This window comes from Scomber scombrus, chromosome 5 (assembly GCF_963691925.1).
Source record: "Scomber scombrus chromosome 5, fScoSco1.1, whole genome shotgun sequence".
NCBI classification, from domain to species: Eukaryota; Metazoa; Chordata; class Actinopteri; order Scombriformes; family Scombridae; genus Scomber; species Scomber scombrus.
This window is the reverse complement of record NC_084974.1, coordinates 14,887,323-14,911,842: the sequence shown is the minus strand read 5'-3', so window position 1 is coordinate 14,911,842 and position 24,520 is coordinate 14,887,323. Positions and strand designations below refer to the sequence as shown.

General features: G+C 38.1%; 2 protein-coding genes and 1 non-coding gene across 5 annotated transcripts; all 3 read right to left on the bottom strand.

Moving 5' to 3' along the window:
* Positions 1-4,248: 4,248 nt before the first annotated feature.
* mrpl28 (mitochondrial ribosomal protein L28) lies at positions 4,249-8,640 on the bottom strand. The gene is made up of 6 exons (XM_062419207.1): positions 8,526-8,640; positions 6,986-7,295; positions 6,647-6,799; positions 6,418-6,552; positions 5,075-5,161; positions 4,249-4,732 (listed from the first exon to the last, which is right to left on the bottom strand). Exons 2-6 carry the CDS (start codon positions 7,268-7,270, stop codon positions 4,637-4,639), a joined length of 756 nt encoding a protein of 251 aa, XP_062275191.1. The 5' UTR covers positions 7,271-7,295; positions 8,526-8,640; the 3' UTR covers positions 4,249-4,636.
* Positions 8,641-10,605: 1,965 nt separating this feature from the next.
* Positions 10,606-10,692, bottom strand: trnastop-uca (transfer RNA opal suppressor (anticodon UCA)). The gene has a single exon. It is a non-coding gene; the product is annotated as a tRNA-Sec (tRNA).
* Positions 10,693-12,938: 2,246 nt separating this feature from the next.
* LOC133980761 (uncharacterized) lies at positions 12,939-23,953 on the bottom strand. Of its 3 annotated transcripts, none has more exons than XM_062419554.1 (6): positions 23,860-23,953; positions 17,295-17,993; positions 15,891-16,205; positions 14,472-14,734; positions 14,134-14,321; positions 12,939-13,450 (listed from the first exon to the last, which is right to left on the bottom strand). In XM_062419554.1, the coding sequence occupies exons 1-6, from the start codon at positions 23,918-23,920 to the stop codon at positions 13,204-13,206; spliced, it is 1,773 nt and encodes a 590-aa protein (XP_062275538.1). In that variant the 5' UTR covers positions 23,921-23,953; the 3' UTR covers positions 12,939-13,203. The 3 variants fall into 3 exon arrangements, with proteins under 3 accessions (XP_062275538.1, XP_062275539.1, XP_062275540.1); XM_062419555.1 differs by having other exon boundaries at positions 15,954-16,205; XM_062419556.1 differs by having other exon boundaries at positions 23,647-23,921.
* Positions 23,954-24,520: the final 567 nt, after the last annotated feature.

Below are 24,520 nucleotides of genomic sequence, written 5' to 3'. Positions count from 1 at the left end.
AAGGTTTAGAGGGGAAAAAATCACTATTTGATGGAGCTGTTAACAACTCATAGACATCTGAAATGTGAGTTTGACTACACACTGCTTTTTGTAAGACAGCAAAGGCCAAAAAGGTTGGAAATCACTGGTTTAATCTTTAACAATGTTGTATTTTAAAAATGTGTTATATTATCCATTGAGTCAAATCTTCATCTGAAAAGTAACTAAAGCTGTCAAATAAATGTGGTGGAATAGAAAGTACAATATTTCCCTCTGAAACGTAGCCTACCTCAAAATTGTACTTAAGTAGGCTACAGTATTTGAGTGAATGTACTTAATTACTTTTCAGCTCGCTGCATTTTTTCCCATGATCAAACCAACAAACCTGTTTTTACTGAGCACTAAACAAACAGAGCTATATAACACATGATAACACGACTCCATCTTTGCGCCCATTTACTACATGATTAATGGGAGTGTTTCTGGATGGAACAGGTGTTACCTTTTCTGGCCATGACACCGTCACTGTTTGCTGCACTCAACACAACTGGCACACGGCCACTGGGAAACTCCACACAGAGCCGATTTCCTTGGGCTGTGATCTAGTGAACACACAAGAGATAGAGACATGATTTCCTGTGAAATGGTACCATGATATCCTGCTGCAAGGACACGTTTGGACATGCCCACACTATCAGCTTTAACACATGGTCATCCTCTCTGCAAAGTAGGTTAATTTTCAGTGAACACAGCTGCAGCTGGCCTTCGTCAACGGCTACAGGAAATCTTTGAACACATTAGTTCTCTTTAGTTTATTAGGATACACCTTTTCTCTGAACGACAGTGGTATCTGCATGCATTTAAAGGAATAGCTTAAAATGTTAGGAAATCAAAGAAGGTTGAAACCAGTCTAAGTCATAGAGAAGTGTGGTATCAATCTTCTCAGCAAGAAAACAAATGAGCACATCTCCCAAAACGTCAAACTATCTAGTTCTAGTTTATATAACCATTACTATTATGAGTTTATGATCATGTAATTCTAGCTCCATAGAAATCAAATGAGTTTTCCATGAGATTAATAACTGTGTTCAAACAACTGTGAACTTGAGCCACGTCATCGTTATTAAAAGGATTATTTCCATGTGACTGTTCTTGTGAAGATTCTGTACAGAAAAAAAAACATTTAAATGGTCAAATGGAGACAAAGTCAAACTGATACTGGACCCTGTTTGTTGCACCAATCACTCTACTGACAGGTTAATTAATAATTTGCTGATATTAATCTTATGAGGCATTTATCTATTGTTCTGTGTAATGCTTTCTCTCTACATAATAAAGTGTGAACTACAGACTGTGGTGTGTACCTGTCTGATTAAACGTTCAAATTTCAAACACTGTGAGATGTCTGTTGGTTTGTGGAGACTCAGGGGAATACTGAGTTTACAGGATACATCTTCTGTGGTGGGAAATTATTGAAAGTGATTAAATCTGGTGGCTTTTTAACCTCAACTCTACGCCCTCAGGAAGAGAAAGAGTGACTTTCAGTTGCACTGAAGTGGTCACAACGACTCTTCATTGAACTTAACTCAAGTAACACCCACTTTGTCAGGTGATCTCAGCTGTTCAATAAGAACTTAATTATAAATCACACACATTTTAGTAAATGATAGACTGGCATAGTGCAGTCCTGTAGGGGTGGGCAGTCTCAGTGTCTGTAACATCAATGTATATTGTACCATTTCTGGGAAATCAGTTGACACATTGTTTATAAAGTAGATAGAAGATAAAGTAACCTGACAAGGATGTCTGGTTTGTTTGGCTGATAATATCAGTAAATTCCTGGCAAGTCAAAGTACTTCATTGTGTATGTGCAAAAATAAGACAAAAACAGAAAATCCTGTTGCTGTGGCTCATTACGTAATCCAAAGTCACTGTTCTTCCACTAATTCTCTGTCACAGCTCTACTGTCTGCTGTCAACTAAAAAAAAAAAACACAAAAAAATCATTGAACTCTAAAGCCCTGCAGTCATTACTTGTTGTTTCTGCTTTTTAAACATCCTTTAAATACAATCAAACTCCCATATATGCAGTAGGTGAATTACATTTTAAGGAAGGTGGGAAATTCTTATCAAGATTTGATTTCTAATTTTATGTACAGGGCTTTTACAGGTACTAGTTACTTCTAGGAAAACTGAGCAACTTCTATTTTTATTTTATTTTATTAATTACACTTGACTGTAAACATTGCTCAATGACATATAATCAATATGTCCAAAGGTGGACTGAAAGTTGATTTACCAGAACTCAAATGTAGCAATGATAATAAATATTTACAGAAGATGAACAGAGATGGGAAATGGGACAAATACTCTGACAGTAAAAGGAGAGAGCAGTTCAAAAGCTCACACATGGTCATGGCTGGTAACTAATCATATTAAATACAGAGTGGAAAAAAATTAGGTCAAACATTTGTAACTTTTCAACTTCTTTTTTCGCTCAGATGAAGCAGCCAGATGTTCCCCTGAGACTTCTCTGCCAACAGAGAATAATAACCAAAGTTAGCATTTTTCACTTTCAAAAGGGTGTCTCTGAATATTGAACCATTAGGTAATAATGTTGTATGGGGCAATTCCACACTGCGTTTGTATCTAAATAAGGACTAAATCTTTATGTTTATAGGTGCCAGGTATATATTTTTTCTTACTGTTGCCTGGTTACAACACCCACGGGAGTCCCCACACGACGAGTAGGGACTCCCCATCCTACCATAATAGGACGCTGCAACCGCAAAGCAACACAAACACCTATCGCAGTTGCCCAGATTTGTGTTGAAAGTGAAACCAAGTGAGAAACGGCGGTTTGTGTATTTTCACACAACTCGTCTTTTTTTCCACTGATCATCTTAAACTCCAAATAAGGATGTTTTTCTTTCTAACAAATCTTAGATGAATTAATGGTCTCATGGTTGGCTTCATAATGTCTTACAGTTCCTAAGCTGTAACTAGTGGTGAAAAGTAACAAAGTACATTTACTCAAGTACTGTATTTAAAAACAACTTTGAGTTACTTGCATTTCATTTTATGCTACCTTACTTCAACTTCACTATATTTCAGAGGGAAATATTGTACTTTCTACTTCACTACATTTATTTGACAGCTTTAGTTACTTTTCAGATGAAGATTTGACACAATGGATAATATAACAACCTTTTAAAAATACAACACATTGTTAAAGATGAAACTAGTGTTTTATAACCTTTTTTTGTTTTTGACGTCTTACAAAAAGCAGTGTGTCTGGGTCACATTTCAGATGTCTATGAGTTGTTAACAGCTCCACCAAAGAGTGATTTTTCCCTCTATTCTTCTCACATAAATGTTCAAATGATCCAATAAGTTTAGAGAAAAAGTCCAAAAACTGAAAACATGTGTTTACCAGAACTTTTTTTTCTTCTCTCCTCTCCCATTAATCATCTCAAGACCCCTCAGATTTGTCTGGTGTACCTTTGGAGGGGCATGACCCCTAGGTTGGGAACCACTGGACTAAACTAGCTAACTGTATATGATATAAAGTTGAAACTAGCTCCACCTCCAGCAGCTACAACAGTAACATGCTGCTTACACATTGATGCTTCAGCATTAATAATATAATGATGTCATTTATTATTTAACAGTCAGAGGGATGAAATAAGTACTTTCACTTTTACACTTATACTTACATTTCTGTGTTAGTATTTATTAAGTACAACTAATAAAAACAAGTTATCAAGTCTAATACTCTTAAATGGCAACTTTACTCTTTTCAAGTATTTTAGCTCCATCTAGTGGGCAAAAAAAAGAGTAACATGTTTCACACTCAACAGTAGAAAAACTTCCCTTTACTTTAGAGCAGCTGTTCCCAGAGACCAATATAATTGACAGGTCACTGTGACTGAAATCACTGTGCCCAGGCCAAGAAATAGTCCATTACATAATCCTCTGCAAATCCACAATTAACCCTTTTTATTCTTTGTTTTTTTTGTACAGATAAACCAATTCAGATGTGTTCATTTGTGAGCTTTGAGGTGCTGGTAGATAGATCTTTTACCTTTGGACAGAGCCAGGCAAACATTTCCCTGTTTCCAGGCTTAATGCCAATCTAAGCAGTTGCTAGTTGTAGTTTTATATTTAGTGGACAAAAAGAAGAACTGTATTAATCTTCAGGAAATTAGCTAAATATATTTTTAGTGGACTATTTAAAAAGTTATTGGAGAACAGATGAACAGAAACAAGGTTTTAAGAAAATGTGAATCTTTTATTTTTCAGATATCTTATACAAGCTCCTTATATCACAGCTGGTTGGGGAATATTTACACCGATGGAGGCATTACCCTTAGTCCTGAAATAGATCTAACATGCAAGAGGCAATAAAGCAGAACTGAAATAAATAAGCATTAGTCCAACGTGACCTCTTGATTTGTGTCACTTCAACCTTGTGTGTCACTCCCGGATGGAAATGCAAGCTGAAACTGCAGGAAATTCTCCCGGGTGTTCAAATGTTTCAGACAGAAACTTGGTGACTCAGATTCCCACCACCATCTGGAGATGCTTGACAGTTCAACCTACTTAAGCTTCCCGTCTGAAACTTCTCGGCCTCTGTGCCGCTCAAACATTCCTGGTCATCAATTCCTCTCAGCGAGATGAGGCTCTAAGAGTTTTTGGATGTGCAAGTCCTCCACCAGCTTGTCCACACAGGCCTTGAACAAAGGCTCGGGCTCCTGTGAGAAAAAAACGTAGTCAGAATCCACGGAGCAAACAGATCCGACACTGTACATGGTGTTATGATCACTAAGAGTTTTTTTCAGAATATCACAATCAATAGTTAGGAGAGGAACATGTAAGAAATCCAAAAGGTCTATGAGGAAGAAAATGGAAATGTGTGTTTTTTTTTTTTAAATAAGCTTGTTATCTTTAAGACTGACATACAACATGTTCATCCTTTATGATTCCTTTAGTAAGAATCATAAAAAACCTACAACGAAGAAGCATTAGCACCACTGCTTTGTTTTTAGCTGTTGTGAGGAAAAAGGTACTGAATGAGATGAACTTAGGGCAGCTACCTTGTGCTCTAGCTGCCTCTGCTTTTCCACGGCTTCTTCCAGACTCAGTCCCAGCCACTCTGCCTCTTCCTCTGGGATCTCAAACTGCTGCTCAATGAGAAGATAGCAAGAAAGAGAAACATATCATTTCATTGTTCTTTGCTTCTCAAAAGGATGGGTTCACAACTTTTCAATCATGCCCTAAAACAACAGATCAGGTTCTCAAATGAACATAGAGTTCAAAATCCAAAAGCCTTCTGGCAAAAAATAATTTAAATTGATTTAAAGCCATCCAAACCAGTCTTTTTTGGAGCTTTTTACACACACACACACACACACACACACACACACACACACACACACACACACACACACACACACACACACACACACACACACACACACACACACACACAAAAAACTGATGTGGAAGATATCCACTTGTTTTAAGATAGGCTTAAACATTTGTAAACCTGTCCTTTAAAATCACAGCACCTGGCGAAAATCAAGAGGATTTATGATAAACGATATATTAGTCTTACAGGGAATTTTCTGTTTATTTCAGCCTGATGCATTTCCCCATAAATGTGGCCATTGTGGTTTTGTGTGTCATGCTAACGTTGCTCTCTCCAGCTCTGTTATAGAGGTTAGGGGGATTCACAAATACACGTATACAGCATGTAACGTGGGTCGAGCTGCTGAGCCTCCTACAGCTGTCTAAATAAAGACGTTTTTTACATTAATCATTTCAAAGGTTTGTTTCTGAGTCTGAACAAAAGTAAACAGAAACTACCTGTAGCAGTCATTATGGCTAATTGCATAAATATTTATATCAAGGGGAACTTGCCGACTAACCTAAACAGTTTGAATATTCACCTGCAGTTAGTTCATGTGTGTGGCTGATTTTCACTGCAGTTAAGACTTCTAAGGAAGAAAACTAAGTGGAATGAGGGATTATCCTGTGTGACGATGATCATGAGTCATTTCACTTTGATGGCCACTCGTATTTATTCTAGCTGTAGTACACAGAGAGGAGATAAAACAAAATGTTGAGCTATCCACATAATCAGATGTAAAAAAACAAAGACAGAGCACTATGGAGTAAAGCATAATGGCTGCTACAGGTCATTTAAAAATCATGTTTATTTGGAAAGCTGTAGTGTAGGAGGTTCAGCAGCTTTGTCGTTTTTTTTTGTGCATTTCCCCAAATCTCTAAAACGGAGTTTGAGAGAGCAAACTTAGCATGAAACATAAAGCCTCAATGCCACATACATACGAAATACATCAGCTTGAAATAAACCTGAAATAACTCAAATCCTAACACATTTAAGATCACTTAGTGAGCTAAAACACATGTGACCTACCTTGTATTTGTGGTAGACCTTCTCCCTCTTGACTGAGTCATCTGGGTAAAGTACAGTGTCTTTACGTGCCAGACAAAGTAACATGGCCCTCTTCAGGTCCATCCCCAGCTTCGAGTTCAGGTCTTCTTTTGATGTCTAAAACGAGTCGGACAGTTAGAGAGCTCGTTAGAAATGTTGTTCTGTTCCCAAATTGTGTCTTTTTAAAACACTCAGGGCAGATTTCTCTTACTTTGAGGATGTAAAAGTCAAATCCGTAGGAGGTGTCGATGAGGTCCAGAGTGCGAGCTGTGACTGTGATGGTGAACTTGTTATCGAGGATCTCGCTGTACAGCTCTCTCTTGAACAGCTGTGGTTTCCAGGTCTTCTTCAGACGAGTGGACAACTAAGCAAAGAGACAATTGAGAGCTGAATTAAAAACAACAGACAGATAAACTGTGGCATGCAAGATATCATCAATCTTAAAAAGGTGCAATAAAACGAGTGCCTGTGATTCAAACTTACAAAGAATGAATACAGTTAACAGCTGTAAATATTTTACAGAAAGCAAATCATCTTCTTGGAGACTCACTTTGTCTTCTTTGGCATATCTGAAGCCTGATATCCACCCCTCTCCTCCCCACAGGCCAGCCTGGGACTGCGGAGGGTAGTAGATGGGGATCGGGACATCCTGCACCCGTTCCCTCTGCCCCGTCTTTGGGCTCATTCTGTACTGAACTCCTAGAGGCTTCCAGTGGACGGGCATGGGCTCTTTCTTCTCAAGAGACTTGAGGTAATGTTTAGGGAGACGAGCGTAGATGCCCTGCGTCATTTTCAGGGCTTCCCAGACTTTTGGGGGGTATTTGTGCAAAGGCATGATGGACTGTCTTTTAAAAACAAATCTGGAAGACAGACAGAATAAAGACGGGATCAGAAATAAACATAAATACTTCTGCAGTCAAAAATGAAATCAGTCCCCTGCAATCAATCAGGGGACAGACTAGAAAAACTGTTAACTTATCCTTTAATAACAAGTTGTTTTACTCATTTATCAAGCAGGATTACACCAAACATGGTTCCTAATCAGTCTATTATACGTCAGTAAATTAAGATTATCTTCCATTACTGATAATCTGTCCATTCCTTTTAAATAGTTTAGTCATTAAAACGTAAGAACATTGTGAAAATGCCAATCACAGAGACAAAGTTGATGTTACTGTTATCTTTGGACTCTGTGAACTTGTGATTGAGTGATTCATCAAATTTAAGTTCATAACCATTTAACCTTCCTGTTGTCTTCCTGTCAACCATCTAACTTTTATCCTCCTGGGTCAATTTTGACTGTTAATAAAGCATAAAGTGTCAATCATCACCCAATTCTATGTTAGACCTTTTAGCCAACTTTATTCCAACTCTACACATTAAAAAAAAAAAAAAAAAAAAGATTATCAAAAGGCGTAATTTAAATCAGACTTTACCTACCTTTTTGAGTTATAATAAAGCAGAAATGACTAATTATTTTAACTAAATTTAAAATTAGAGGAAAATATGTTAATGGATTATGTCAAAAAGTGTAGTTAGGATACAATTTTAAAACCATTTCAAATATTTGAATGGCAGCACTAATTCACACCTTGTCTGGTTTGACTGTTTTATAATGCATAAAGTACAAATTATCACCAAATGCAATTAAAGTAGTGATGATTATACTTGCAAAGAATGTAAACTGGAACCATCCATGTGATTTTTAGGCAAATAGATGAAATGCATCCATATTTCTGATACAAAAGCATTTTTTAAACAACAGGAGGGTTAAACAAAAACATATATTTGATTTATTAATTGATAATCAAATGAAAGTTAATAGCTGCAGATGCATATGTTATATACTCGATGAGGAAAACTGAAGCAGGTTCATTTAAATAATATGGCATATTAAACTGAAACTTATTAGGAGATTAAGAGATCTCCTTTAATAAAAATAAATAAAGGAAATATATTTACTGACTTACAACCATAACGTTACTCATTAGCAGGCCAACAACCCAACTGGACATCGGTGTTATTTGATGAAAACAGGACTTCTACGCGCATGATATATCGTTATAAGTACCATGAAATGTTTGTCTTACCGGGTAACAACTAAACAGAGACCTCCAAGAAACACAGAGTGAGTTTTAAATCCACATTAACCCAAAAACAGGCAGACAAGGACACCATGCATCCTCCGGTCCGGTTTCCGCATTGATCGGCCCGCCTCCACCGACCAGACACATGATTGGCTATCACAGACTGTCAATCACTGTTGTTTTTCCGGGCAAACCGGATGTAGATCCACAAAAAATAAGAGAAAGAATAAGAATAAGAGAAGAGAAATTCAAAATGTATACTTAATAATAATAATGATAATAATAATAACTTTATTTATATAGCACCTTTAAAAACAAAGTTTACAAAGTGCTTTGACAGACAAAGCAACACAGTAAATATGATAGTGTAAAATAAAATGAAATAAAAGACAGCAGCAATAAACAACCAGACAAACAAACAAACAAACAACATCACATAAAAAATAGTCTGTAGAAATGAGTTTTAAGAAGTGATTTAAAAGAAGTTACTGATTCTGCAAGCCTTATTTCCTCAGGTAGTTCGTTCCAAAGCCGAGGGGCCCTGATGGCGAAAGCGCGGTCCCCTCTAGATTTCAACTTCGACTTTGGAACAACCAGAAGGGCCCCACCTGAGGATCTAAGGCTCATATGGAGTCAACATGTCTGCTATGTAGCTTGGAGCTAGACCTAGGCGTTTAAAAGTAACCAGTAAAATATTAAAATCAATTCTAAAATAAACAGGGAGCCAATGAAGAGAAGCGAGGATTGGGGTGATGTGATGTCGTCTCTTAAAACCAGTAAAAAGCTGAACTAATTGGAGGCAAGAGAGATATTTTTGTGATAAACCAGAAAGGAGAGAGTTTACAGTAATCTAAACGGGATTCATGGATTATATATGTTTTATTTATTGTTATTATGTAATTTATTTTCACGAGTGTTCTTGTAATGTATTTTCACGAGTGTTCTTCTATGTACACATATACATTCATACATATATTAATAAAAACAGCTGGATTCAATATAGGTGTGTTTATGGTGCATGCTGAGCTGTCATTGTTTCAATTACACCTCATTTTCCTCTTTTGCCTTCTTGGGAAAAGTTGTCTATTTCCTCTCTCGTCTTTGCTTTCTTACTTCAGACCTACAGTCAGTTATGTTTACAGTTAACTAGAGTTATATACTATGTCATGTTTAGAGTGAAATACATGCACTTACTGGCCTCTTCATTAGGTACACTTGTGCAATGCAATCCAATACTCCAATCCTAATATTTTGCCCCCCTCATGTATGTTAATGGAGTGGACAAAATATAAGAAATACCATTCAATATGATGCACCCTAATACACCACCATCACCCACTAGGTCCTCAATAATAAACATAAAGCAGAATTATGACCTTCTTGACAATGTCACCAAAAACTGAAAATGTACATGCTTAATAAATGTATAATTTATAGCAGAGCTGTTGTATTGGATTGAATAAGATTGCAGAGGTGTACCTAATGAAGTGGCCCACCTACGCACACACACGCACACACACAGTAATATAATCATAATTATATATATATATATATATATATATATATATATATATATATATATATATATATATATAAATAGTTTTTGTTTTGTTTTGTTTTTTTTTAAATTTCCCCTGTTTTATTATTTTTGATATCAGCACTTCTTAATATTCTGTACCATTTTGAGCCATTGCTACGAATTCTCATTTGGATGTGTGTTATCTTATCTTATCTTATCTTATCTTATATATAAATATAGTCCAAATCCTGGAGAACACTAAAAAGTGAAACGAGAAAAAAATATGTCACTATTCCTTTAAATCATTTAGACTTTTATTGTGAAATACAAGGACAAAGTTCAACCGGAAGTGTAGTTTTAAGGGTTGTAAACAAAACACAAATGGACTAAAATAACACTATACAATAAACAGTTTTGACTATTTGAGTTGAATATTTCGCTGTCGTTGAAATAATATAGCAACAGATATAGATTAAATAAAAGTTTAGGTAACTTTTACGTCGTATATATGTGAAAATATTACACACTATTTAATCCCTTAATTCCTGTCAGCTGCTCTTTGGTCGCCCGAAAGGTGGAATTGAACCACTCTGCCGCTAAGCAGCTACAGGTTTGAAGCCTGCACCCCGGACCACCGAGGCTCATCCGGGCATTTTCAAAGGAGGCGGTTATGAAGTATAAATACCTCATAGCAGCGACACATGTCTCAGTGAGGGTGTCATTATTTAGTGTATTTTGTATTTATTGAACAAAGGATGTGCAGTAAGAGTGGCGCAATGTGTAGAGACCTAGAAATGCATGTTTTAGTCGAATAAACTCAGAATAAACTCATTAAAAGGCTCACTGTAGTCTGGTTTGTGCTGTAATATGCTAAACAGATCCATTGTGATTGGCTATCAGAGCTAGAAACGTCACCAATATTTCAGGATTACAATTACACACAAATATACATTTCTTTTAAACTCAAAGATATCATCTGCTATTATAACTCAAGGCGAGTTTTGTATGCCACATTCTTTTTTAATCATAAACAGAAATTCTCAAAAACATCACCTACAATTGCGCCTTTCCTCCTTGAATTGGACACTTTATTTAAATCACTCAAGCTAGTAAATCATTTTAAAAAAGCAATATATTAATAAACCATTATGAAACACTGTTGCCTGAAACTTTTAACTAAGATATATATTAACCCCCAACTTAAAAAAGAAGTATTATTTGCTTTTATTTCAATTATGCTTTTATTACCTTTATATGTAATTTATTATGTCATATTCCTTATTTCCTCATATATCTAACTAATTTCTGAACTAGACTGTATGCGTGATGTGACGTTTTCCTGAATGTGTATTCTGTTGTTTCAATAAAAGCAACAACAACAACAACAACAACAACAACAACAAAACACACACCCACACTCAAATATACAGGATTTTGACGTATTCTCTTTGTAAAAGCAGCTGTCTCACTATTAATAAAAACAGCTTGATTCAATATAGGTGTGTTTATGGAGCATGTTGAGCTGTCATTGTTTCAATTACACACCTGTGGTTTTCCTGCAATGCACGTCATGAAAAACTGTCTAATCTGATTTATTATAAACAATTAATCAAAATTTATTTATTTAGCACCTTTCATACAGGCTAGTGTAGTTCAAAGTGCTAATAACACAGAACAAGTGGTGAGTCAAGAGGCCAAAGTATCCATAACTATAATTGTTGAGTCGATTTCAGACTTGCAATACAAAAAATGCTTAAAAAATATAAAATTTCCATCTGCTCCACATACTTTTCTATGGATCCTCACATTCTGTCTTCCCTCCATATGTTCAGTTACCTTCCTATCCTACTGCTTCTCTGTTCTCCTTTATTCATTATTCTTCAACATTTTGAAGTTACAATTTATTCATGGTTTGAGGTTAACATAAGTAGATTCATATTGTAAGTGACTGTATCATTAAAATAATCCATCATATGACATTTCCCTCAAGGGCTGATATCAATAACAAAGCTATGACAGAGTGTATGTTGGACTTACATTCACCAGCTACAACTGAGAATTAATGATATAGTTGCTTCATAACTGCTGGATGTGTTAAAAAAACAACTGTTGGTTAATTTTAGTTTTAAAGGTGGTCATGTGTCATGTTCACAATCTGTTGCCTGCTGCCCCCAAATGGTCAAATCTGTTATTGCAAGTTAAAGTGACTAAAGCCAGGGGTGACAAACATACGGCCCGTGGGCCAGAACTGGCCCGTCAAAGGGTCTACTCCGACCCACTGGATAACTGCAATGTATGAAAATTGCAGAATACTTAAGTCCAAATTTTCAACAAAACATACTGCTGTTCTCACTTATTTTTGCTTGCCATTCTCAGTCTTCTGATCTTTCTTGGACGTTAAACTTTTGATGATGGCTTTGCAACACGATTCAAATTTTAAGGACACATTTTTATCAGTATCTCTTTCCAGGGTAACCCCAAACTGACAGGCCTGTCTGCAAAAATGTTGTACACGTTTGGGACGACTTATGTAATCTTTCTTAAAGCATCTTAAGGCCTGCTCATCTGTTCTGTGAATAGATGTTTTATTACAGAAAAGTCATAATATATATTATATATATTACGTATTATTTATAGGTTATTATGCAGTGGATTTTAATGGTCCAGCCCACATGAGATCAAATATGGCTGTATGTGCCCCTTGAACTAAAATGAGTTTGACACCCGTGACTTAAGCTGTTCCATACCTCCATTTGCAGCTCTGATTTTTCCCTCGATCAATTAAGTTGATATAACTTAAAAACCAGAGGAGACTGTTAAGTATTATTATTGTTTTTTTATTAGAATACACACAAGAGAAAATACAGAGTTTCCAGGTACAAATGATGCAACACACAGTCTTTCCAGTTAATCCTTTGACAAAGACTTGACATTACGTAGGACTCTTTGGTGTAACACCGTTAATGTGATAAAACCAACATACTTCAGTAAAAATGTGCAGGCTGTCATGAAAGACATTACACTTTCAAATATGTTAATTTTGCCCAATGTTTACCGTCTTGACATCTGGATATCAGATCATTCTTTTGTTTTCCTCCAATGTAATTTTGCTAGAACTGACAGTCATTGGTTGGTGTTTTTGATCACCGGTGTCTCTGCAGGCTATTCCTCTGGTTTTTTTTCACGGGGGGGAGTGCAGCACATACTTGAAGCACAGGCCTTTCCACAGGCCAGGCTGCAGGCCGGGACAGGAGGCAGGGAGGGGTCCTCTTTGTGGGTGACTGGAGGGGCGTCACCCTGACTGCATGAAGATGAAGCCGAGCAGGTGGAAAACTCTGGCTGTACAGTGCAGCAGCTCACTCCTACACTCTTCAACACTTTGGTGACCCCCGACATCAGATCAGCACACCTGCACACATGTGAAATGACTCTGCATTAAAAAAACATGTAGGTTTTATCTGGACACACATGAAAACAAGGGGTGGTCACCAGAAACCACCCCTTGAATTAAAAAAAATGCTTATATATGTATATGTGAATGATCTGTCTGTATGTCCGCTCTATGAGACTGATGACCTATCCCCATCTGTTGCCCAGCTGCTACTGGCTCCAACCCCTGTGACCCAGCACAGCTCAAACAGGTATAGATGCAGTAATGAATGAATGGATGTGGTCATCCCAAACATGAAATAAAAACATGTTCAAACCATATAAACCAGTAATTGTAAATGTTTCTAACATTGTTGTTTTTCTAAACTTCAAACATTGTAAGCAATGCTTCACATTGTCTTCTGTTTGAGATTAGTTGAGTTTGTTTAATATCAAGAAATTTCTGTGATATAACAAGATACAATGAGATGTTGCCACAACAGGAAAAGTAACATGTTAAAACTGAATAATTTAGTATCTACTAGTAATGAGGAAAAATGTCAAATGAAAGAAAGGAATCTCTGCACACCTTAGTAGTGGCAGGTGAGGAAAATGCAATCAAGAAATGGAAAACAGCTCACTGCTGCTTGTTTTACTAAGTTGCAATGTTTCAGTCTATCAGACCTTCATGAGGGAGGTCGAATGCAAACTTTGCCGCTTTACCTGTGTGTCGGAAATCCAGCATGGCAGTGAACGTGCACAGAGGCCACTATCAATGAATCATTCAACTGCCAGATGTGGAGGTCGTGCACAGCCTGCACTCCAGGCACGCTCACAATCCTCCGTTCAAGATCAGGCACATAAATGTGTGGAGGTATGCCCTGTAGCAGCAGCAGTCCCAACCTGTATGTCTGGAGAGGAGATTTACCAGTGAAAAAATGGCAAATTATGCTATAACAGGTTTGGATACAGCTGCATCAAATATGAGCGTCAGGGAGCTTCATCTACGTGTTTGAGTGCATTTAACCGAAATGTAATGATATAAACGAGCAGAGCCTGACCTGTGGCTTAGCTATGGACAACAGCATAATCACACCCAGCGTTGCGAAGCAAGGATCCAGGTAAACCAGGAGGGTGCAGGGCTCAGAGCTGTAGAGGCATTGTGGGCCGACCAGCAGCATTACCAGGCTGTAGATCAGACCCAGAATGGAGGTGGACAGGTCCTGAATGGCGAAGGCGAATGATAGGAGCCAATCTGGCCACCGTCTGCTTGGTACAGGGCTCTCAGTGTGATGTGTTGACTTGCAGACAGCTTTTTCACTATCTGAAAGATAACAAAGATTTAACATGTAATCAAAGCTATAGTACAAGAAATACTGAGGAAAACATCATATTTTCCTAAAGAGAGAATAAGATAATAAAACATTTTAGGGTCAGAGCCCTTACAAGATATATCATGTGAAGTCGAGTCAATCTGTTTTCACACTGATAATAATACAATTTCAAATATTTAAATTTACATTTCAAAATATGAAGTTTTATACCTAAGTTGATTGACAAAAAGTAGGAACAAAGACCACGCCTCCCTTACTTCTGTTCCGCACAAGCAGTACTTAAATCACACCTTATCCACTCCTGTCCCCTTCATCTCAGTTCTCACATCCCTCCCACCCAAATCATTTCTAACGTTCTCTCTTTAGTTTGACTTCAGGAATCCTGGGATCTCCATCCAGGACCAGAAGAAGAGACAGCTCCCCCATCCAGTGTCCCACGCCTCCACCCATACACCTGGCACCCTGATTCTGACCACATTCCTTCATCCTTCGCCTTACACCCCTGTCCCATCATCTCCTCATCACCCTCCTTTAACCCTCCATCTCTCACCCCTGCATCCCCAACCCTTCGGCCCTCAACCCTCATCCCTCTTCTACTGTTGCAATAAACCTATAAACTCATAACTAAGTTGGCGTGGTCTCATGTAAAATAATCAAACTGATGATGTTTTGATTAAAATATTATTCTTCACTGTGGGAACAGCAGCTGACAAAAAATCTCAACACAGTGTCCATTAGTAGCCTTACTGAAGCTTTCCATCAGATCACATGATCTTCCTCAGCAGATGAAGTTTGCCCAGCTGACATGAAATTACAGATGTTCAAATTTCCCTTCAAGTATGTACATACAGACATAACGTCCACAATTGCATGACAACTGGGAAACCTGCTGAAATATAAGTGAAAGCTTCAGAATAGCAACTAACAGAGTTTATTGTGAGATTGTTTTCTTAATATTTGTTTCACGTGAACATATTTCCACCTGCACAAACACATCTCACACAGCAAACAAGCTATTTCAATTTGGTGACATATAACGACCAAATCTTTGAAAAAAACAAAACAAAAACAAAAACAAAAACATGTGTGCTGAATTCAAAAGACTTTTTCTCCAAGGGACATAAAGGTGAGACACATCTGCCTTACCGAGATGTCCCAAACAGGAACTGTCTTTAGAAATCTCTGTGATGTCCTTTGAATGAGTCTCACACTTGCAAGCCTTCAAAACCCCAACGCCCCTCGCTACTTCACAGTCCCGGCTGTCTTGTGGAGCTGCTGCATGCAGGTGGACCTTTCGCTGTTGCTCTGGGAATTGAGGGTCGGTGTCAGGGATAGTTGAGGCTCCCGGGTTGCAGAGGACAAGCGCCCCATTGTGGAACGAGTCGTCCACAGCAGATCGGACTTGGTTAACATCATCCAGGACTTGTATCGGCTCGGCCTGGTTTTCTTCTTCAGCCAAGGCTGTGGGAGTCGAACAGAGGAATGAAAAACAAACATGGACACTGTTTGATGTTCCTTACAGCTGAATATACACTTGGCAGCTACTTCAAAGGGAATCTGTTGGAGAAATATCATCACCAGGACACTAAGTCTTCTGTAGAAAAAATGCTTATTACTTAGTGCCAGTCTAACTAGGCCTACCTGGATTTACACTTTACTGAGACTAACACTGAACTTTCAGTTTTAATAGCATCTTAATTATGTAATTTAACATATTTATGGTAAAAAAGTGCAAAAGTATTTTCAAAAAAGCTTCATGCATCATTGTGTGATGATTTCACTGGAGCTGCAGCAACATGTCATAAGCAAGAAACAATACACTGACACTACAGCGAAAAGTTTGATCGTCACACATTTAAAACTAACTACTGTATTTCAGATTAGATCAATTAGATTTCTATTGATAATGAGCTAAAACTGGATGTCATACATGTCAATATTCCAGCCAAAAAAAATCACACGTGTCAGCTTTGATAACACTGTCATGTCTGTACAAAGACTATGAAGTTACAACTAGCATCCTCTTAGCTTGATTGCTGGCTAATGTATCAATTAGTAATGTTTTAGATAGTTATAAACCATTAATAAGAAATAATTGTTGGGTTTTCCATGTGATAAAAAAAATCTGTTAAGTCACAAATAGTCAAGTCACTGATAAAAATTCACAGGTTTTTCACTCTCTAACAGATTATCAGTTCTGCAGTTTCTAACACATCATTAATAACAGGGTCTTATAATAATAAACCAAGTCTTTAATTTTGCAGAAGGTCAGAGGTCAAACAATCTGGTGGAAGGTTCTTTCCAATGAATTTAAGAGCTTAAAAGACGCAGCAAGTGTACAACTGGACGAGGATCAACATCAGCCACAACCTGGCAACCCAAACGTTGTTCTTATTAATGGCTTTTAACTGAGCTGAGGAAATGATTTATTAATCATTAATAAATCCTCATGAAGGGCCCTTATTAGAAAGTGATATGGGCAATTAGCACTCAAGATGAACAGGTCATGTTTGCCTTTTCAGATGGGATGAAAGTTGTTGGTAATGTTACCTTTGTGGTTTACTTCAAGGTGACATTCAGTGTCTCGCTCCCTCGTGGCCCAGCCCCTTTCACGCTGCAGCTGATCCCAGCTCAGCCAGAGCACCAACATTTTATGAAGTAGACTGAGAGCTGCAACAGGCACAAGCAGCTGCGGGTGCTGGACTGGTTGTGGTTCCATGGCAAAACTAATGATTTCCAGTAAGTATGACATACACAGAGAGGCCAGGGTGAGAACAGCAAAGAAAGCTCCGTAAGCCTCAGACCTGCTGTCGGTGTGGGACAGGCCGCAGATGAGAGCTGGAGGAGAGGTAATTTCGGAGATGAGCTCATGAGAGTTGACCATTGATGCTGCCTCGTGGTTAGGCTGAGGAGTGGGAGGTTTAACATGGATGCTTGACACATTGGTGGCGATCAGCAGGCCAGCTGAAGCTTTGATGGTTGACTCTGCAGCCGGGATGGAAGGAGGTGCTGATGATGAGGAGGAGGAAGCACATGGAGGACACGCAGGTGGATCCAGAGAGGAAGGCTGAGATCTGTTTATGTTTGCAGTTTGAGGAAGAAAGGCCATGCACATGAGGATGAAGAATGTGTGGAACCCAACCACCAGGGTGATGAGGGAGTGGCATAGCTGACTGATGGCGACCTCACTCGCCAGCAGCAGGCTGGTCAATCCCAGCATGCACCAGTGTTGCACTCGCATACCTGCAACTGAGAGTATAGACACTCAAATACTTCATACATTCAAACAACACTCATGGTTACAATCTAAAGATCTGTAATAGTCAAATCTGAGGGAACAAATAAAACAATTAAACCCTAAATGTACAATCACTTTAAGAGAATGTTATATATTAGATTAAATTAAATCAAATACACTATTATTATTATTATTGTTATTATTAGAAATTATGTCTATGAAGATTCCTTGATAATTAAGGTCACTAAAACCCCTTGGTTCGTTAGTGTTCTTGACTGTTGTAACAACAGTCAATAGAGTCGTTGCAGACTCACAGTCTGTAAACCCTTCACTCAAAGAGACTGAGGACAGTATCCCACGTTTCATTGTTAAAAAAGAGTGCAGAACCAATCCAAAGTCTTTAGTGCTGTCCTTCATATTGGGGTGGTGACATGGAGGCGAGACAGGGGGGAGGGGGCATCATTTCCAGTACAGCAGGTCCTTGACCAAATGTAAGGGGCGTAGGTTTGTTTAACGGCTGTTCTCACCAGCATTCAAGCAACTCCTGTGAATTTAGAAATCCCCATCTTCAGCAGGCAGTGATCTCCGATTGTCTGGTATTGTGAGACTAGACTCAATGGTGTCACCTGAGGCCAAATGTGAACGAGATTGAATGGAATTGGTAACGTTTCTCAACTTTGATGTAGAAAGAGGAGTGAAGGAAGCTATCTACGTCAAAGTAGAGAAACCGTACCTCAACACTTAGCCTCACATGATTGCAATGACTTCACAACTGTTGTTACAACAGCCAGGAGCACTAACGAACCAAGTGATCGGTGACGTTAATAAGGTCAGGTGACCCTACAGAGGTCCTGGGACTTCCCGCCAGTCAGTGAGAACTGCAGAAGCCCTTTGAATGAGAGGCAAAATGTCCTCAAGTATCTAAACTGAGTCCAGCTACCCTCCTTGGTTAGATAAATGATGTTATTGGATTATTATGAATGATGCGAGAATTTGTAAGCATTTTAATTGTAACTGTGTTGTAGCTGGTTAAAGTGGAGATAATTTAACAGCTATATGTGCTGCTGCTTATATTTCATAGAGTGATCATTTTGTATTTAAAATATTAATCTGCAAACTATATCTGCCATATAGTGTTAGATGTATAGCAGTAAAACGTACAATATTTCCCTCAGAAATGTAGGAAAGTGTAAGTATAAAGTTGCATAAAGTGGAAATACTCAAGTGAAGTACATACAAACTGTACTCAGGTGCAGTAAATGCACCTAGTTATTTTCCACCACAGATTTTAATATCAAATATTAAGTGTAACTATAAATGTCGACTAACTAACAGTACTCACTCCTGCACACACATAACTCGTGAATAAAAAGGATTGCACATTCAAAAAGTCAAAAAGAAACTTTGCACACATGGTAGCGCATGATAATCAAAATTTAAGACAATTGCAACAAATATCAGTCGTATCAGTCCAAAGTGCGAATCTTAATTACCCCAGAAAAGTGGACAACCCTCAGCTGGCAATCAAAGGCAAGTTGGGCTCTTGGATGTGATCTGTGCGCTGAAGTCGGAAAAATGTCATTCATCGTGCTCACCATCTCTCCTGTCTGTCCCACCACACTCCTCCTCTGCTCTAATCGCAGTCATGTGAGTTGGGGAGGGGGGTGGGTGGTATCGTCCTCTCCTCAGTTATCCCTGTTTGCATTCCCTCTTCAGCTCGTTGGTGGGAGAAAATACCTTCAGTGGACGATCACACAGCCCACCCACCCTTTATACACGACACTGAGCCGGTCGAGTGAAGCTAATTTGCACTAATTAAATCCCCATTGTGTTGTCAGGATTACGTAATCAGATCATAAGGCGAGGTCTTCTTAGGCCGGTTAGGCCTCAAAGGTTTTGGGACATTTACATCCAGTGTGGTTTTAAAGATTCTATAAATGTAAGCATTGCTTCAGTAAAAATGCCTGAATACAAAAAAACATCAGGTGGTTTGACACCCTTCAGTAATGTAGAAATAATTATTAAAGTATTAAACAGCACAGACACACAATATGCCATCATTTAGAAATATTTAAGACTTTTATCATTCAACTTGACAGCCGTGAAAAACTTGAGCCTCATCTAACAAATGTGATTTAATCTTTACTTTGAATGATTTCTCAATATTTTCTTGATAGAGCTTCAAAAAAACGTAAATCTCTGATGTTTCACCCTATTGTGTTTTCCCCCCTAAATAAAGCATCAGAGTAGTTGACCTGTTAGTGGTGGTACACCCTCTCAACCCCCCTCTTACCACTCATGATCCCACAATGATGCTGCAGTCCCATCAGGTCCTGCTCTTGTGTGCCAGTGTGCAGGGGTTTGTTGCAGTCCAGTGGACTGCGAGTCAACAGGCCAGATAGGGGCTGACACCATGGATAAATCCCTACTGTTCTACCAGCATGCCAGCACATTCCTGAGTCACGACTAAGCCCAAGGAAAGACCCAGCGAGGAAGCATTTGATCACTTGCCACTGTCCCCAACCACAAAGAGGCCACTGGTAGCCTGGCTAGACCTTCAGCACCTCCTGTAGCACCACCTGTGTCCTTTGGCTTTTTAAAAATGAAGCATTATTGAGTTTTTTGGCCACTTGCTGTAGCTGAAAAAACTTAAAACACAATATTTATTAAGTATTCACTCTCATTGAGCCCCACCAACTTCTTGTCACTGATGTCTGCAATTTGGTGCAGTGCAGGTAGTTTACAGCTGCCTGTTAAGAGTTGTGAGATGTAACCAATGCAATAGATTTTCTGGCCAATACTGTTGCAGAAAGAAGAGCTACATCAGGAGAAGACCCAGATTTAACATTCAATCTATTTGGATTAAGGAGAGCCGCTTCAAATGCACGGCAAACCTCACCAAGCAAAGATGGTATCTGTTAGGGAATTTTCCATCATTAATATACACTTGGTCAAACTAGGCTTTGCGGTCATAGCACACTGTCTCCCTTTGAGATAGTGGTAAGCAGTGAGTCTGCTCCTTTTGGGGAAAACAGGAGGCATTCTGATAGTGTTGCTATAGCAGCTGAGGTCAGATATGTGTTTGACTGTTTTCCCTGAACGGGGTAAAGGTAACTGGAGTCAGAGGTTTGATATTGTGTTGGGTGGAGGACAAGGGTCCTGAGTCCTAAGCAATGTTTTGTCTATAGACCAGTAGACTAAATTCTGTATATTGTAGATGTGTTGGACCTGCCCATATTTGGGCATGGCTCAACCTGAGGCATTATCTGTGTGGTTTAAAGTCTATCCCCGGAGGACAGAAACTTCAGAATTGAAGGGAGCATCAGAACATTACGTGTACTGATCATTCATTCACTTCTCCTTGTACAAGTAAATAAACCTTTTCAACGCAAGACATCCTGGACTCCTGTCTACTCTCTCCATTGACGTATGGGCTGCATAATTACAATCTCTAACAGTATCTGTTACAGCATAGTAGCCCATATGAACGACAGTGCACTTGAAGCAGTATTAAGATTGATAATATAAGACGAGATGTGGGATACAAGCATTATCCCATCAATATGGAAGCAATCAGTTATCTTACCAACACTAAAACCAGGTAAAGATTAATAAAATCCATCAAGCTATGGTTAAGAAGTTACAGAAGTTATTCAGTAAAAATGGTAATTGAAGCATCCTCTCTCTCTCTTTCTCCAAATCTTCAAGCTTGTGAGGTATTAAATGACATTTAAATTGATATTAGATGATGTCAAGGACCAAGTGGGTGTAGTAGTTTATCTACAACTTCCAGCTACTTAAAAAAACAGCTCTGATGGAGCCTCATGTTCATCCATGATGGCTGCTTTATTGCAATCAGTCTCACCATATAAACCTGGGTCTGACTGTAACAGGTGATCTGTTTTCTCAATCAGCAAACACAACTAGCTGTAGGCAACAAACAGACTGAATCACATTATTGTAAAATAGACACAAAGAAAACATGTGATTAGTTTGTGATGGTAGGGAGCTCTGTGTGTGTGCACAACTCTGCTAATTAAAGACACACAATTGAGGCTTTTGTGCTCTCGGCATGTTTTCATTAAGGGCCAATGTGCCAATGAACCCTCTCCTTTGACTCAAACAAACAAAGAATGGCAAATAACATTAAACTGCAAAACTTTTTGGGCGTGTCTGCGCAGTCATACCTTTGGTGCAATATCTTTAGTGAATCGGACTGTGAGAGGGTTGCAAATTATGCGCAATTTATGGCGCCATCAGCGGCTGAGATCCATTTATAAATTTGCTTCAGTGTCAACAAACAGTAAAACAAAGTCGAGACTCAGTGCTAATATTTATTTTGTTCATGAGGTCATCTGCCTGTTGTTAGGAAAGAGAAACAAAATGACTGTGTTGTAATGTCGCAATGTGTGAATCATTATCCTGCAACCCCAAAAACCACCCACTAGCTCTACTCATGCTCTATCCCCCCAAAACACTTCTGGCATCATCATCAACACATGGTTTGACAAAAGCACTGAAAAGTTATTTGATTATTTGGAGACGCACAAATGGCTGACTGACAGTTTGTCACTCCGGGCCTAAACACTCACCTGTCGTGCTCTCACATACCGCTTTACATAAAAGTTTTTTACGTAATATATTAAAATGATGTACAATGGAAACAATGTCAATGTAAAGTCAGTATCAGGACCCACCAATGCTCTACCATTATATATGTATGATAGACCAAAATAACAGTTATATCACACTCAACAAAATGTTTTTAAAGAACAAAAAAAATAAGGCACTCTAATAAATTCAGTCAAATGAAAATAAGAATAACAGAAAAGAACATTAACCATCACACATTGCGTGATGTTGTTGAACCAGGTTCCTTATTGACTTTCCCATTGACAAGAAAAAAATTATATTTAATTAAAATAAATAAATAAATCAACTACTTGTTTTATACTACATTTTAAGGCCTTCGTCACTTACTGAGATGTTTTAGTGAATATTAGAGGCTGAACAATGAAGTACGACAGTAAAAGTAACAAAACTACAATTTAAAAGTACTTCATCACAAGTGAAAGTCATTCATTCAAAATTTTACTTCAAAGTACCAAAGTATTATAAACAAGTGTCAAAAGCAGTTGTTATGTGGAATGTTTTTTTTATAGCCTATCATGATTATTATGGTATTAAGTGACAATATGTAACATAAGCAACATGTTAATGTAGTTACTAACTTTTACTACATTACAATTACGACAATGCATCATATTCTATAAACATGACTGTAGTGGAGTGAAAAGCCTCATCTAGTCCTCTGAAATGAGTCAATGCAGCAAGTGAAATATTGTACCTACTATTTAAGTAATGTACTTTCTTATCGCCACTGGTTAAAATACTAAACCTTCTTGTGACAAATGAACAAATAATGAGGTTCAAAGCTTTGGAAAATACAAATACTTTGAATTCAAAAATTCAACATGTGGTATTTGTTGCTTGAAAATTGATTTAATTAATTGTTTGATCATCACAATTGTTGCAGATTAATCATTTCAACTTTGGTCAGGTGTACTTTCTGTTTCCTGCATATGTCTATCCTGCTCATAGGTGTTTGTCCTTTACACTTCAATACTTATTTATTTATCTATTTCTGTTTAATTCCTTCCTTACTGTTTATTGTTTGTAGTTGCCGGTCTTGTCTTGTCCCAAAAAATCCACCGCCCAGTTTGACTTCTTGACTCTGAGCCTTCACAACGTCCACCCTCTGTGCTCAACAAAGACCAATATTTATGAAACAACATACCTGATCCTGGTCCAGGTTGCCTCCCTGCTAAGAACAAGCATTAATCATTTACAACAAAAAAAAATCCACTTTTGTTTTACCTTCAACTGAGGAAATTGAACTGGCTTGTTGCCTGCCGTCTGTGGATCTCTGGAAAACCATTTCACAGAAACAGAGCCTCTTATGAAGTCTCCAACTATTCACCCTGTGGTGCTCAACCACATGTTCTTTACACAGACACAGTGCCCCAGGAGTTTTTAGGGGGAGTCACATAAAGAAAAGTAAACAGGAGTACAACTGACAACAACATCAGCAAATGTTTTATTTCAACTGGAATCTCCAAAAAAACAACAAAGAAAATAAACAAAAAACAATAAAATCAAAATCTTATGTTACTGTTTCAAAACCCAGCTGCTTTATCGCTGGATGAACGGCGGCTTTGTGTGTGTGTGAAAAGGCATTAAAACAGAAAAGATTTAACCTGCTGTGATGTGAGTTTTTCTGACTTTACAGCTGACATGTTCTGTGTGAGTTCCTCCAACACTGACAAACAATGAAAAGAGAGGCTCAGGAGAAAGTTGAGTAGAGAATCCTTCAACATTTTGTGAAATAAACCTTTCTGTCTTTGTTAAAGAGTTTGAAGAGAAGATCCAATGACTTGTCTTTACTCACTCCTTTTTATGTGGACATAACTAGATAGTTTGAGTACGTCTGACCTATAAAAGCTTTTAAATGGTCATATGCAACATATCACAAGGACTC